This window comes from Bombina bombina, chromosome 3, assembly GCF_027579735.1.
Source record: "Bombina bombina isolate aBomBom1 chromosome 3, aBomBom1.pri, whole genome shotgun sequence".
NCBI classification, from domain to species: Eukaryota; Metazoa; Chordata; class Amphibia; order Anura; family Bombinatoridae; genus Bombina; species Bombina bombina.
In genome coordinates this window covers 533910647-533922879 of record NC_069501.1, presented here as the reverse complement: position 1 = coordinate 533922879, position 12233 = coordinate 533910647, and the positions used below count along the sequence as shown (strand labels likewise).

General features: G+C 42.0%; 1 protein-coding gene across 2 annotated transcripts in view; it reads right to left on the bottom strand.

Annotated features, from left to right (window-relative positions):
- The window catches only part of ARID1A (AT-rich interaction domain 1A), a 502854-nt gene that overhangs the window by 68469 nt on the left and 422152 nt on the right, over nucleotides 1-12233 (bottom strand). For both annotated transcript variants that reach the window (XM_053706985.1, XM_053706984.1), the window contains exon 15: nucleotides 241-373. In XM_053706985.1, the coding sequence (XP_053562960.1) occupies nucleotides 241-373 (133 nt within the window). The remainder of the gene's footprint in view (nucleotides 1-240; nucleotides 374-12233) is intronic.

Sequence of the window (12233 nt, the reverse complement as noted above, 5' to 3'; positions counted from 1 at the left end):
ATGCAAGTAGATATAGATATATAGATGGATATAAATTACATTTTTACACAGACATGTCTAGGTGTTCCTTGTATCCCTGAAAATCAGCACCCCTTTTAGCTATTACTATACAGACTCAGGTAAGTAGTAAGTAAATTGCACATCAATACAGCAATACTCACATTGTTGCTCAGCAATGAGAGGCTTTGCCAACATGCTTACATTTTCTCCTATTAATAAAATAAAGGGTTGGAATCTCACCTCACTCTTTCATAACCGCTATAGGGGTAATGCTGACGTTGAGCCATGTTTCCCATACCAGGACCAGCTGACCGGCTGTAGGGGTCTCCCATTCCCCCACTAGGACCCTGCCCTGAAGGCATGAAAGGATCACCTAAAGGGGGACCAGAAGGTGAAATGGATCAACATATCCCACCAGGAGAAGAAAAGAACACAAATTGCCTCATAATTTCATTTCCTTCTGTATGCGGAGAGTCCACAGCATCATTCCTTACGGTTGGGAAATACTGAACCTGGCCACCAGGAGGGGGCAAAGACACCCGAGCCAAAGGCTTAAATACTCCCCCCTACTTCCCTCATATCCCAGTCATTGTGCCAAGGGAACAAGGAACAGTAGGAGAAATATCAGGGTATAAATGGTGCCAGAAGAGAAAACCTAATTTTGGTATACGGGCGGGGGCAGTGGACTCTCCTCATACAGAAGGAAGTTAAATTATCAGGTAAGCATAATTTATGTTTTCCTTCTTAAAGGGACAGTCTAGGCCAAAATAAACTTTCATGATTCAGATAGAGCATGTAATTTTAAACAATTGTCCAATTTACTTTTATCACCAATTTTGCTTTGTTCTCTTGGTATTCTTAGTTGAAAGCTTAACCTAGGAGGTTCATATGCTAATTTCTTAGACCTTGAAGCCCACCTCTTTCAGATTGCATTTTAACATTTTTTTACCACTAGAGGGTGTTAGTTCACATATTTCATTTAGATAACACTGTGCTTGTGCACATGAAGTAATCTGGGAGCAGGCACTGATTGGCTAGACTACAAGTCTGTCAAAAGAACTGAAAAAAGGGACAGTTTGCAGAGGCTTAGATACAAGATAATCACAGAGGTTAAAAGTATATTATTATAACTGTGTTGGTTATGCAAAACTGGGAAATGGGTAATAAAGGGATTATCTGTCTTTTAAAACAATAAAAATTCTGGTGTAGACTGTCCCTTTAATTTGAGAAGAGTCCACGGCATCATTCCTTACTGTTAGGAAAACTATACCCAAGCTCTAGAGAACACTGAATGATAACTGGAGGGTAAAAGAGGCGGACCCTAATCAGAGCACCACAGCCTGCAAAATTTCTCTCCCCAAAGCTGCTTCGGCAGAAGCAAAACGGTCAAACTTGTAAAATTTAGAAAAAGTATGTGAGGACCAGGTAGCCGCCTTACAAATCTGATCCAGAGAGGCCTCATTCTTAAAGGCCCAAGAGGAAGCCACTACTCTAGTGGAATGAGCTGTAATCCTATGAGGAGGTCTAAATCCCGCTGACTCATAAGATAAGCGTATAACACCAAACAAAAAAGATAAGGAAATCGAAGAAGCCTTCAGACCCTTACGCTTCCCAGAGTAGATGACAAAAAAGGAAGAAGTTTGTCTAAAATCCTTAGTAGCTTGAAGATAAAACTTCAAAGCTCGAATCACATCCAGATTATAAAGTAAACGCTCCTTCGAAGGAGGATTAGGACACAAGGTAGGAAGCACAAACTGGTACGTAGGACAGCCTTATCAATTTTAAACAGATAAGGAGGCTCACATTGCAAGGCAGCTATTTCAAACTCCAAGGTGGAGCATTAGATCTAAACACAGGTCTGACCTAATTAGAGCCTTAACAAAAGTTTGCACGTCAGGGAGCTCTGCAAGCATCTTGTGCAGCAAAACAGATAGGGTCGAAATCTGTCCTCAGGGAACTGGCGGAAAGGCTCTTCTTCAGACCCTTCTGGAGAAAAAAAAAAAAAGTATCCTGGCAGCCTTAACTACACTTCACACCAGAACAAGTGAGCTCTCCACACCTTACGACAGATGTGACGAGTAACAGGCTTATGAGCTTGAATGAGAGTATCAATAACCCTCTCAGAGAAACCTCTCTTGGCTAGGACTAAGCGTTCAATCTTAACGCAGAGAATCTAGATTTTGATGAACAAAAGGACCCTCTTCCAGCAGATCCCTGCGACAAGGTAACTTCCATGGAGAAGATGAGGACATCCCCACCAGATCCGCGAACCACATACTTTGCGGACACGATGCAGCAATCAGTATCACTGATGCTTGCTCCTGTTTGATGCGGGCCACTACACAAGGAAGGAGAGGTAACGGCGGGACAATGTAAATCACGTTGAACCTCCAAGGCACTGCAAATGCATCTATTAGCTCCGCTTGAGGATCCCTGGACCGCGATCCATATCTGGGAAGCTTGGAATTGAGCCGGGATTGGATAAGATCTATTTCCGGCCTTCCCAAGTTGTTGCAAATCTCCGCAAACACCTCGTGATGGAGAGACCATTCGGCTGAATGAAAGGATTGTCTGCTGAGGAATTCCGCTTCCCAGTTGACCACACCCGGAATGTGGATCGTTGACCGCGAGCAGTTGTGGGCCTCTGCCCACTCCAGAATCTGAGATACTTTCCTCATTGCTAAGGAGTTTCTAGTTACCCCCTGATGGTTGATGTAAGCCACCAAGGTTATGTCTGATTGAAATCTGATAAACTGGGACGAACCCAGAAGAGGCCAAGCCTTCAGAGCATTGAAGATTGCCCGAAGTTCCAAAATGTTGATCAGGAGGAAGGATTCCTTTTGAGTCCACAAGCCCTGTGCCTTCCTGGCACCCCAAACAGCTCCCCATCCTGAAAGACTTGCGTCCGTAGTCACAATCTCTCAGGATGGTCTCAAGGAGGATGTCCCTTGGGACAGGTGATCTGGACAGAGCCACCAAGAGAGCAATTCTCTTGACCGGTTGTCCAGAGAAATATGAGACCAATCCGAATGATCGCCATTTCACTGTCTCAGCATGCACAGCTGCAGTGGTCTGAGATGGAATCTGGCAAAAGGGGGACACCTTTTTATGCCGACTGTCTCGGTGGGCTTCATGCTCTGCTTGGATTTATTCCAGGACTGAGTCGGCTTCCATGTACCCTTGGATTGCTCGGGCTTTGCAGAGGGTTGCTGATGTTGGGATTTATTAGAACGAAAATTAGGACCTTGTCCCTTAGGCTTGTTCTTATCCTGCGGTAAAAAGGGACCTTTGCCTCCAGTAACCGTGGAGATAATGGAGTCCAGGCCTGGACCAAACAAAATCTTTCCCTTTAAGGGAAGGGAAAGAAGTCTTTACTTCGAAGTCATGTCCGCAGACCAGGATTTCAGCCAGAGTTCCCTACAGGCTTGAACAGATAAATTTGAAGCCTTAGCATTCAGGCAAATAATTTGCATCACAAATAAAAGAATTAGCCACCCTTAATTCTTTCCTGGATCACGTCAAGGGGACCCTCCACCTTGATCGAATCAGATAAGGATTTGCACCAGTAGTAGGTAGCTGCCAGTTGAAACAAAAATCCTGTATGTTGAAACATCTTTCTTAACAGAGTTTCTATCTTTTTATCCATGGGCTCTTTAAACAAAGAACTATCCTCAAGCGGGATAGTAGTGCGTTTAGCAAGCGTGAAGATAGCGCCATCCACCTTGGGGATGGTACCCCACAACTGCAATTGAGAGTCCAGGAATGGGAACAATTTCTTAAATGAAGACGAAGGGGAAAAGGAAAAACTAATCCTTTCCCATTCATTCTTAATAATGTTTGCCATCTTTACAGGAACCCTGTCCTCATAGACCTTATCTTTCCTTCAACAGAAAGCGTAAATGTTCAATCTGGTTCCTCTGCAGCTGGAGGCCTAGAGGCAGCAGATTCTGACACAGAAAGTGCGCCCTCTGAAGTATCAGAGGCGTCTATCATCGGATAATCTCGTATCAGATAAATCCAACAAACTAGTTGATGACCCCTGGGAAGGATAGCAATATTTGACCTTTCGCTTGTGCTTAGCAGGGCGAGGAAAAGCACTAAAGGCAGCAGACACCGCCGTTTGTAAATGCGCAGTAAAGTCTGGTGGTAAAAGGCCCCCTCCAGATGGAGGATTAAGAGTGCTACGGGAAGCTGCATGTGTATTAGGAGATGACAGTAAGGTGCGCACCTCACGGACAGACACTCCTCAGAGGTAGATGGCTCAGTGGATAAAACATAGTAACCTTCTTTGACATGATTACTTTATCAAGGCATGTGGAACATAGTTGAATGGGCGGGTATACTGCGGCCTCCTCACAATATAGACAGGTATTCGACTTGGGTAAAGAGGGCGTACCCTCTAATGCATCAGAATCATCCATAGCTTGCGCTAACAAAGCAGACTATTGATTAATAAGAAAAAAACGGCACCTTTATACCCCCAATAGCTGGGGCACTCACCACCTTTTATAACCGAGGCAAAACAGAGAAACCGCTTCTTCTCCGGGTAACTGCAGTCAGGAAAGAGGAAATAAGTGTGACCACACCCGGTCACATGGTGCGCAATGCATGACCGCCCCTGCTATACTAGCCCCGCCCAAAAAAAAAAGCGCCAAGCTTTTCAAGCTGTGCAGCTCACAAAACTAAAGTAAAAATCTGTACGTTCCAACAACTGCCTGAGGCCAAAAACCATCTCACATATGTCGCAGCATAATCAAATAAACTTATATGATTAATCCCCACTGTTCAATAATCCCCCTTAGGAGATATTAACCCTTGATTCCATACAGATAAAAGGAGCCACACTGTGACCCTGTCTTCTGGCGTTATATGTATAAAAAAAATGAAACAATCTTACCGGAATCTATGCCGTGGAACAGAAACACAGCCTCTCAAGTTTGACAGTCTTATAGCATCGCTCCTGACATGGACTTGAGTGATGGAAGCAGGCAGTGAAACTCGTCAACACTGATTGCTTAGGAGCTGTTAATACAAGTTTGGAAGGGTTCGCAGAAAGACTCTCCCTGCATCTCTAGACTAACTTTCGTCAATGCTCTCACTGAGAGGCTGACAAGATTACTTAAAACTGCAGTCTCATTTCGAAGGGTAGATACCCTTCATAAGGAACTACTCAGAATCTTCTGACACTTCTCTGCCAACCTCCTGTGACTAAAGGCAAAGAATGACTGTGATATGAGGGAAGTAGGGGGAGTATTTAAGCCTTTGGCTGGGGTGTCATTGACTCCTCCTGGTGGCCAGGTTCAGTATTTCCAAACAGTAAGGAATGATGCCATGGACTCTCCGCATAAAAATAGAATTTATGTTTACCTGATAAATTTCTTTCTCCTACGGTGTGTCCGGTCCACGGCTTCATCCTTACTTGTGGGATATTCTTTTCCCCTACAGGAAATGGCAAAGAGAGCACACAGCAAAAGCTGTCCATATAGCCCCCCCTCTGGCTCCACCCCCCAGTCATTCGACCGACGGTTTGGTGAAAAAGGAGAAACTATAGGGTGCCGTGGTGACTAGTGTACAGAAATAAAATTTTTAAACCTGACTAAAAGCCAGGGCGGGCCGTGGACTGGACACACCGTAGGAGAAAGAAATTTATCAGGTAAACATAAATTCTATTTTCTCCTACATTGGTGTGTCCGGTCCACGGCTTCATCCTTACTTGTGGGAACCAATACCAAAGCTTTAGGACACGGATGAAGGGAGGGAACAAGTCAGGTAACCTAAACGGAAGGCACCACAGCTTGCAAAACCTTTCTCCCAAAAACAGCCTCCGAAGAAGCATAAGTATCGAATTTGTAAAATTTGGCAAAAGTATGCAGAGAAGACCAAGTCGCTGCCTTACAGATCTGATCAACAGAAGCCTTGTTCTTGAAGGCCCATGTGGAAGCCACAGCTCTAGTAGAGTGAGCTGTAATTCGTTCAGGAGGCTGCCGTCCGGCAGTCTCATAAGCCAATCGGATGATGCTTTTCAGCCAAAAGGAAAGAGAGGTAGCAGTAGCTTTCTGCCCTCTCCTCTTACCAGAATAAACGACAAACAAGGATGATGTCTGTCTGAAATCCTTTGTTGCTTCTAAATAGAATTTTAAAGCACGGACCACATCTAGGTTGTGTAACAAACGTTCCTTCTTCGAAACTGGTTTCGGACACAGAGAAGGAACAACTATTTCCTGGTTAATATTCCTGTTGGAAACCACTTTTGGAAGAAAACCAGGCTTGGTACGTAAAACTACCTTATCTGTATGGAATACCAGATAGGGAGAAGTACACTGCAAAGCAGACAATTCAGAAACTCTTCTAGCAGAAGAAATAGCAACCAAAAACAGAACTTTCCAAGATAGTAACTTAATATCTATGGAATGTAAGGGTTCAAACGGAACCCCTTGAAGAACTGAAAGAACTAAGTTTAGACTCCATGGAGGAGTCATAGGTCTGTAGACAGGCTTGATTCTGACTAACGCCTGTACAAACACCTGTACATCTGGCACGGCTGCCAGACGTTTGTGCAACAAAACAGACAGAGCAGATATCTGTCCTTTTAGAGAACTAACTGACAAGCCTTTATCCAAACCCTCTTGGAGAAAAGAAAGTATCCTAGGAATTTTAATTTTACTCCAAGAGAATCCCTTGGATTCGCACCAACGGATATATTTTTGCCATATCTTATGGTAAATTTTCCTAGTCACAGGTTTTCTGGCTTGAACCAGAGTATCTATAACTGAATCTGAAAACCCACGCTTAGATAGAATCAAGCGTTCAATTTCCAAGCAGTCAGTTGCAGAGAGACTAGATTTGGATGTTCGAATGGACCTTGTACTAGAAGATCCTGTCTCAAAGGTAGCTTCCATGGTGGAACCGATGACATTCGCCAGGTCTGCATACCAAGTCCTGCGTGGCCATGCAGGAGCTATTAGGATCACCGAGGCCTTCTCCTGTTTGATCCTGGCTACAATCCTGGGAAGGAGAGGGAACAGTGGAAACCCATAAGCTAGATTGAACGACCAAGGCGCTACCAATGCATCCACTAGCGTCGCCTTGGGATCCCTGGATCTGGACCCGTAGCGAGGAACCTTGGAGTTCTGACGAGACGCCATCAGATCCATATCTGGAATGCCCCATAGTTGAGTTAACTGGGCAAAGACCTCCGGGTGGAGTTCCCACTCCACCGGATGGAAAGTCTGACGACTCAAATAATCCGCCTCCCAGTTGTCTACTTCTGGGATGTGAATTGCAGATAGATGGCAGGAGTGATCCTCCGCCCATTTGATGATCTTTGATACCTCTCTCATCGCCAAAAAAAAAAAAAAAAAAGTGATTCATTCCTCTCAGACAAACTGACTTCACCCATGTCCAGCTCTTCCCCCATTTAGTATGCAGACAGGATGTCTCCAAAGGCTTGAGCATAACCTTTGAAGCCCCCCCCTGCTGTATAAAAGGCAGCACTTTGATACATAGAACAGGACACAGGCAAATATATGGATTTCCTCCAAGAGAAATGCCGATCCGTCTGAAGAAATGTGAGAAATGAAAACATTTTTCAAGGGGAACTGGTAATTAGCACAGATTTATTTGAGCGGTTCATGTGGTGATTAAGATAATAAAGGCCTTGGGAAACAAAAGACAGATGCTGAGGTGTGACTCTGGAAGCTCACGTAAGCAGGCAGCAAATAAACATCAATTTATTTTTTTCTGTTTGAATGCATGCCCCAGAATGTATTAAATATAGAAATTTGAGAAATTGTCTAATTCTCTATTATTATTACATGGGTATTTGCTAAGCTTGGGAGGTAACTGTTTTAGTCAGTCAAAAATGTGTAATAACCTCTGTTTTGTTTATATTTTTCAGACAGATAATCTCAGATCTACATAGAAATGAATGTGTATATATATATATATATATATATATATATATATATATATATATATATATATATATATATATATGTTTTGAAAACATAAAATCTTACTTAACCTCTGTTTTTAAGAATATAAATAAATACTTGTGGACCTGGAAAGAAATAATTAATGACACTTATTACTTTATTTCAGATGGAATGCCTGCATGAAATGAAATATCATATCATATATGAATGTGCAATTAATGTTTATAAAGTTTCAAATACATCTTTTAAAATATAGTGAGATGAAGATATGGAAGTTACTTTGATGTGATATGACTATGAGATATATATTTTCTGTTAGACTAAATGAAATATAAATTATTTTAATATAATGTTAGATATATTTGATATTTCATATCAAAATGATCAGAAAATTCATTAAGATATAACTTATCCAAAACAAATATTGTGAATAGTTGTTGCAGTAAATTATGATAAAATGAATAACCATTTCATAGAAATAGTGATTTAAGTTGTTTCAAATGTTGCTGTGTCTGTTTGTGATGCCACCCGGTGTTGCCACGAGAGAACTACAGCCAGAAAGATTTTTGGCTGTTGGAAATGGGATATCCAGTTATCCAATAGAGGGACAAGGTTTCGAAGGGCCACCCATATTTCACACCAATGATTACACTATATAGTGCTATGCAGGAAAGGGTGAAGGAACACTGGCTGCAGAGTTTTGAACTGACTGAAACTGTTTTGCGTGGGACACAGTCAAACTATAAAAACAAAGTGGGCCATACCTCTCCTATTCCATTGCAATTACACTTATTTTATATGAGGTGTGAAAAATCTTGAAGTTGGATCTCATTTTGGTAACGTGTGTATGTATATATATATATATATATATATATATATATATATATATATATATATATATATATATAGTATAAGAAAAGGGCTGCTAATTACATGTGATATTTTAAAGTCACTGCAGTTTAAAGATACAGTTTTCTGGGTTTTGTAAGATAAGTCATATGCATAGCCTTTACAGTTAATAGATTTAATGAGCAGATTATACTTTTAAACTGTGTGTCATTGTCCTAGATAGCTCTTAGCCTACCTATTTGTATGCAAGCATTTAAAGTAAACAATTACTATTGCTGGGCCTGGCAGAGTCAAATAAATAAATTGTATTTTAAATTGGTAATCCCAGCCTAGATATTATTTAAATTTGTATCTGGTAGACTAAGTGATTTATCTGTGAAAGTTCTGATGTTTTAAGTCAATATTGTATTAGGATAAATTGCAGTTAAAGAGCAGAATATATATATTATCCTATTGTTTAAGAATACTGTTTAAAATTGTATTGCTTGGATGTTTAAGGTTATTTATAAATAAGGTGGGTTTTTAAGATAAGCGTGTATGAATTTTGCATAGCATATTTAAATAGTTTTCAAGCGCATAAAAAGTTATTTCATTTCCTTTTATTGCAAATATACTTCAATATGTTCATGGATATTATCTAAATAAAAGAGTTGTTATTTATATTAATTATATGGTCTAGTAGATGCATGGTTGATTAGGGTTTCTATTTTTTTTTGTATTGTGTTTATAACCCTGCCATAAACTGATATATTATTTGATAGCACTACTAAGATTTTCATAAATATACTGACACTACAGTCGTCATGTTGTCCGACTGAAATCTTATGAATCTGGCCTTCGCTAGTTGAGGCCAAGCCAGGAGCGCATTGAATATCGCTCTCAGTTCCAAAATGTTTATCGGGAGAAGAGACTCTTCCCGAGACCATAGACCCTGAGCTTTCAGGGAGTCCCAGACCGCGCCCCAGCCTAAGAGACTGGCGTCGGTCGTGACAATGACCTACTCTGGTCTGCGGAAACTCCTTCCCTGAGACAGGTGATCCTGAGTCAACCACAAGCTGAGTGAGTCTCTGGTTACCTGGTCTACTTGAATCTGGGGAGACAAGTCTGCATAATCCCCATTCCACTGTTTGAGCATGCACAGTTGCAATGGTCTTAGATGAATTCGAGCAAAAGGAACCACGTCCATTGCTGCAACCATTAATCCTATTACCTCCATGCACTGAGCTATGGAAGGCTGAGGAATAGATTGAAGAACTTGACAAGCGTTTAGAAGCTTTAACTTTCTGACCTCTGTCAGAAAAATCTTCATTTCTACAGAATCTATTATTGTTCCCAGAAAAGGAACCCTTGTGAACGGGAACAGGGAACTCTTTTCTATGTTCACCTTCCTACCGTGAGACCTGAGAAAGGCTAAAACAATGTCTGTATGAGCCCTTGCTTTGGAAAGGGACGACGCTTGGATTAGAATGTCGTCTAGGTAAGGTGCTACAGCAATGCCCCTCGGCCTTAGAACCGCTAGAATGGATCCTAGCACCTTTGTGAAAATTCTGGGAGCAGTGGCTAAACCGAATGGAAGAGCCACGAACTGGTAATGTTTGTCCAGAAAGGCGAACCTCAGGAACTGATGATGATCTTTGTGGATAGGAATATGCAGGTATGCATCCTTTAAATCCACGGTAGTCATATATTGACCCTCCTGGATTGTTGGTAAAATCGTCCGAATGGTTTCCATTTTGAATGATGGAACTCTGAGGAATTTGTTTAGAATTTTTAAATCAAGAATTGGTCTGAAAGTTCCCTCTTTTTTGGGAACTACAAACAGGTTTGAGTAAAAACCCAGACCTTGTTCCGCTGTTGGAACTGGGTGTATCACTCCCATCTTTAATAGGTCTCCTACGCAATGTAAGAATGCCTGTCTCTTTATCTGGTCTGAAGATAAGCGAGACATGTGGAACCTTTCCCTTGGAGGAAGTTCCTTGAACTCTAGAAGATACCCCTTAGAGACTATTTCTAGTGCTCAGGGATCCGGAACATCTCTTGCCTGAGCAAAGAGAGAAAGTCTGCCCCCTACTAGATCCGGTCCCGGATCGGGGGCTACCCCTTCATGCTGTCTTGGTAGCAGCAGCAGGCTTCTTGGCCTGTTTACCCTTGTTCCAGCCTTGCAATGGTTTCCATGCTGGTTTAGGCTGGGAAGTGTTACCCTCTTGTCTAGAGGCTGCAGAATTAGGAGCCGGTCCGTTCCTGAAATTGCGAAAGTAACGAAAATTAGATTTGTTCTTAGCCTTGAAAGGCCTATCCTGTGGGAGGGCATGGCCCTTTCCCCCAGTGATGTCTGAAATAATCTCCTTCAATTCTGGCCCGAAAAGGGTCTTACCTTTGAAAGGAATATTAAGCAATTTTGTTTTGGACGACACTTCCGCTGACCAAGATTTTAGCCAAAGCGCCCTGCGCGCCACTATTGCAAAACCTGAATTTTTCGCCGCTAATTTTGCCAATTGAAAAGCGGCATCCAAAATAAAGGAATTAGCCAACTTTAGTGTGTGAATTCTGTCCATGACTTCATCATAAGGAGTCTCCTTTTGGAGCAAATTTTTTAGTTCCTCGAACCAAAAAGACGCCGCTGTGGTGACAGGAATAATGCACGAAATTGGTTGAAGAAGGAAACCTTGCTGAACAAATATCTTTTTAAGCAATCCTTCCAATTTTTTATCCATAGGATCTTTGAAAGCGCAACTGTCCTCAATAGGAATAGTTGTGCGCTTGGCTAACATTGAAACTGCCCCCTCTACCTTAGGGACCGTTTGCCATGCGTCCCTTCTGGGGTCGACAATGGGGAACATTTTCTTAAATATAGGAGGTGGAACAAAAGGTACCCCTGGCTTCTCCCACTCCTTAGTCACTATGTCCGCCACCCTCTTGGGTATCGGAAAGGCATCAGCGTGCACAGGGACCTCTAAAAATTTGTCCATTTTGCACAACTTCTCTGGAATCGCCAAAGAGTCACAATCATCAAGAGTAGCTAGCACCTCCTTAAGCAGGGCGCGGAGATGTTCTAACTTAAATTTAAATGCCACGATATCAGGTTCTGCCTGCTGAGAAATTTTTCCTGAATCAGAAATTTCTCCCTCAGACAGACCCTCCCTCACTGCCAATTCAGACTGGTGTGAGGGTATAACAGATAAATTATTGTCAGCGCCAACTTGCTCATCCTCTGTATTTAAAACTGAGCAATCACGCTTTCTGGGAAATGCTGGCAGTTTGGATAAAAGATTTGCTATAGAATTATCCATTACTGCTGTTAATTGCTGCATAGTAACAAGCATTGGCGCGCTAGATGTACTAGGTATCGCCTGCGCGGGCAAAACTGGTGTTGACACAGAAGTAGAGGATGATGAGCTATCCCCACTACCTTCATTTGAAGAATCATCTTGGGCAACCTTATTAAACGTG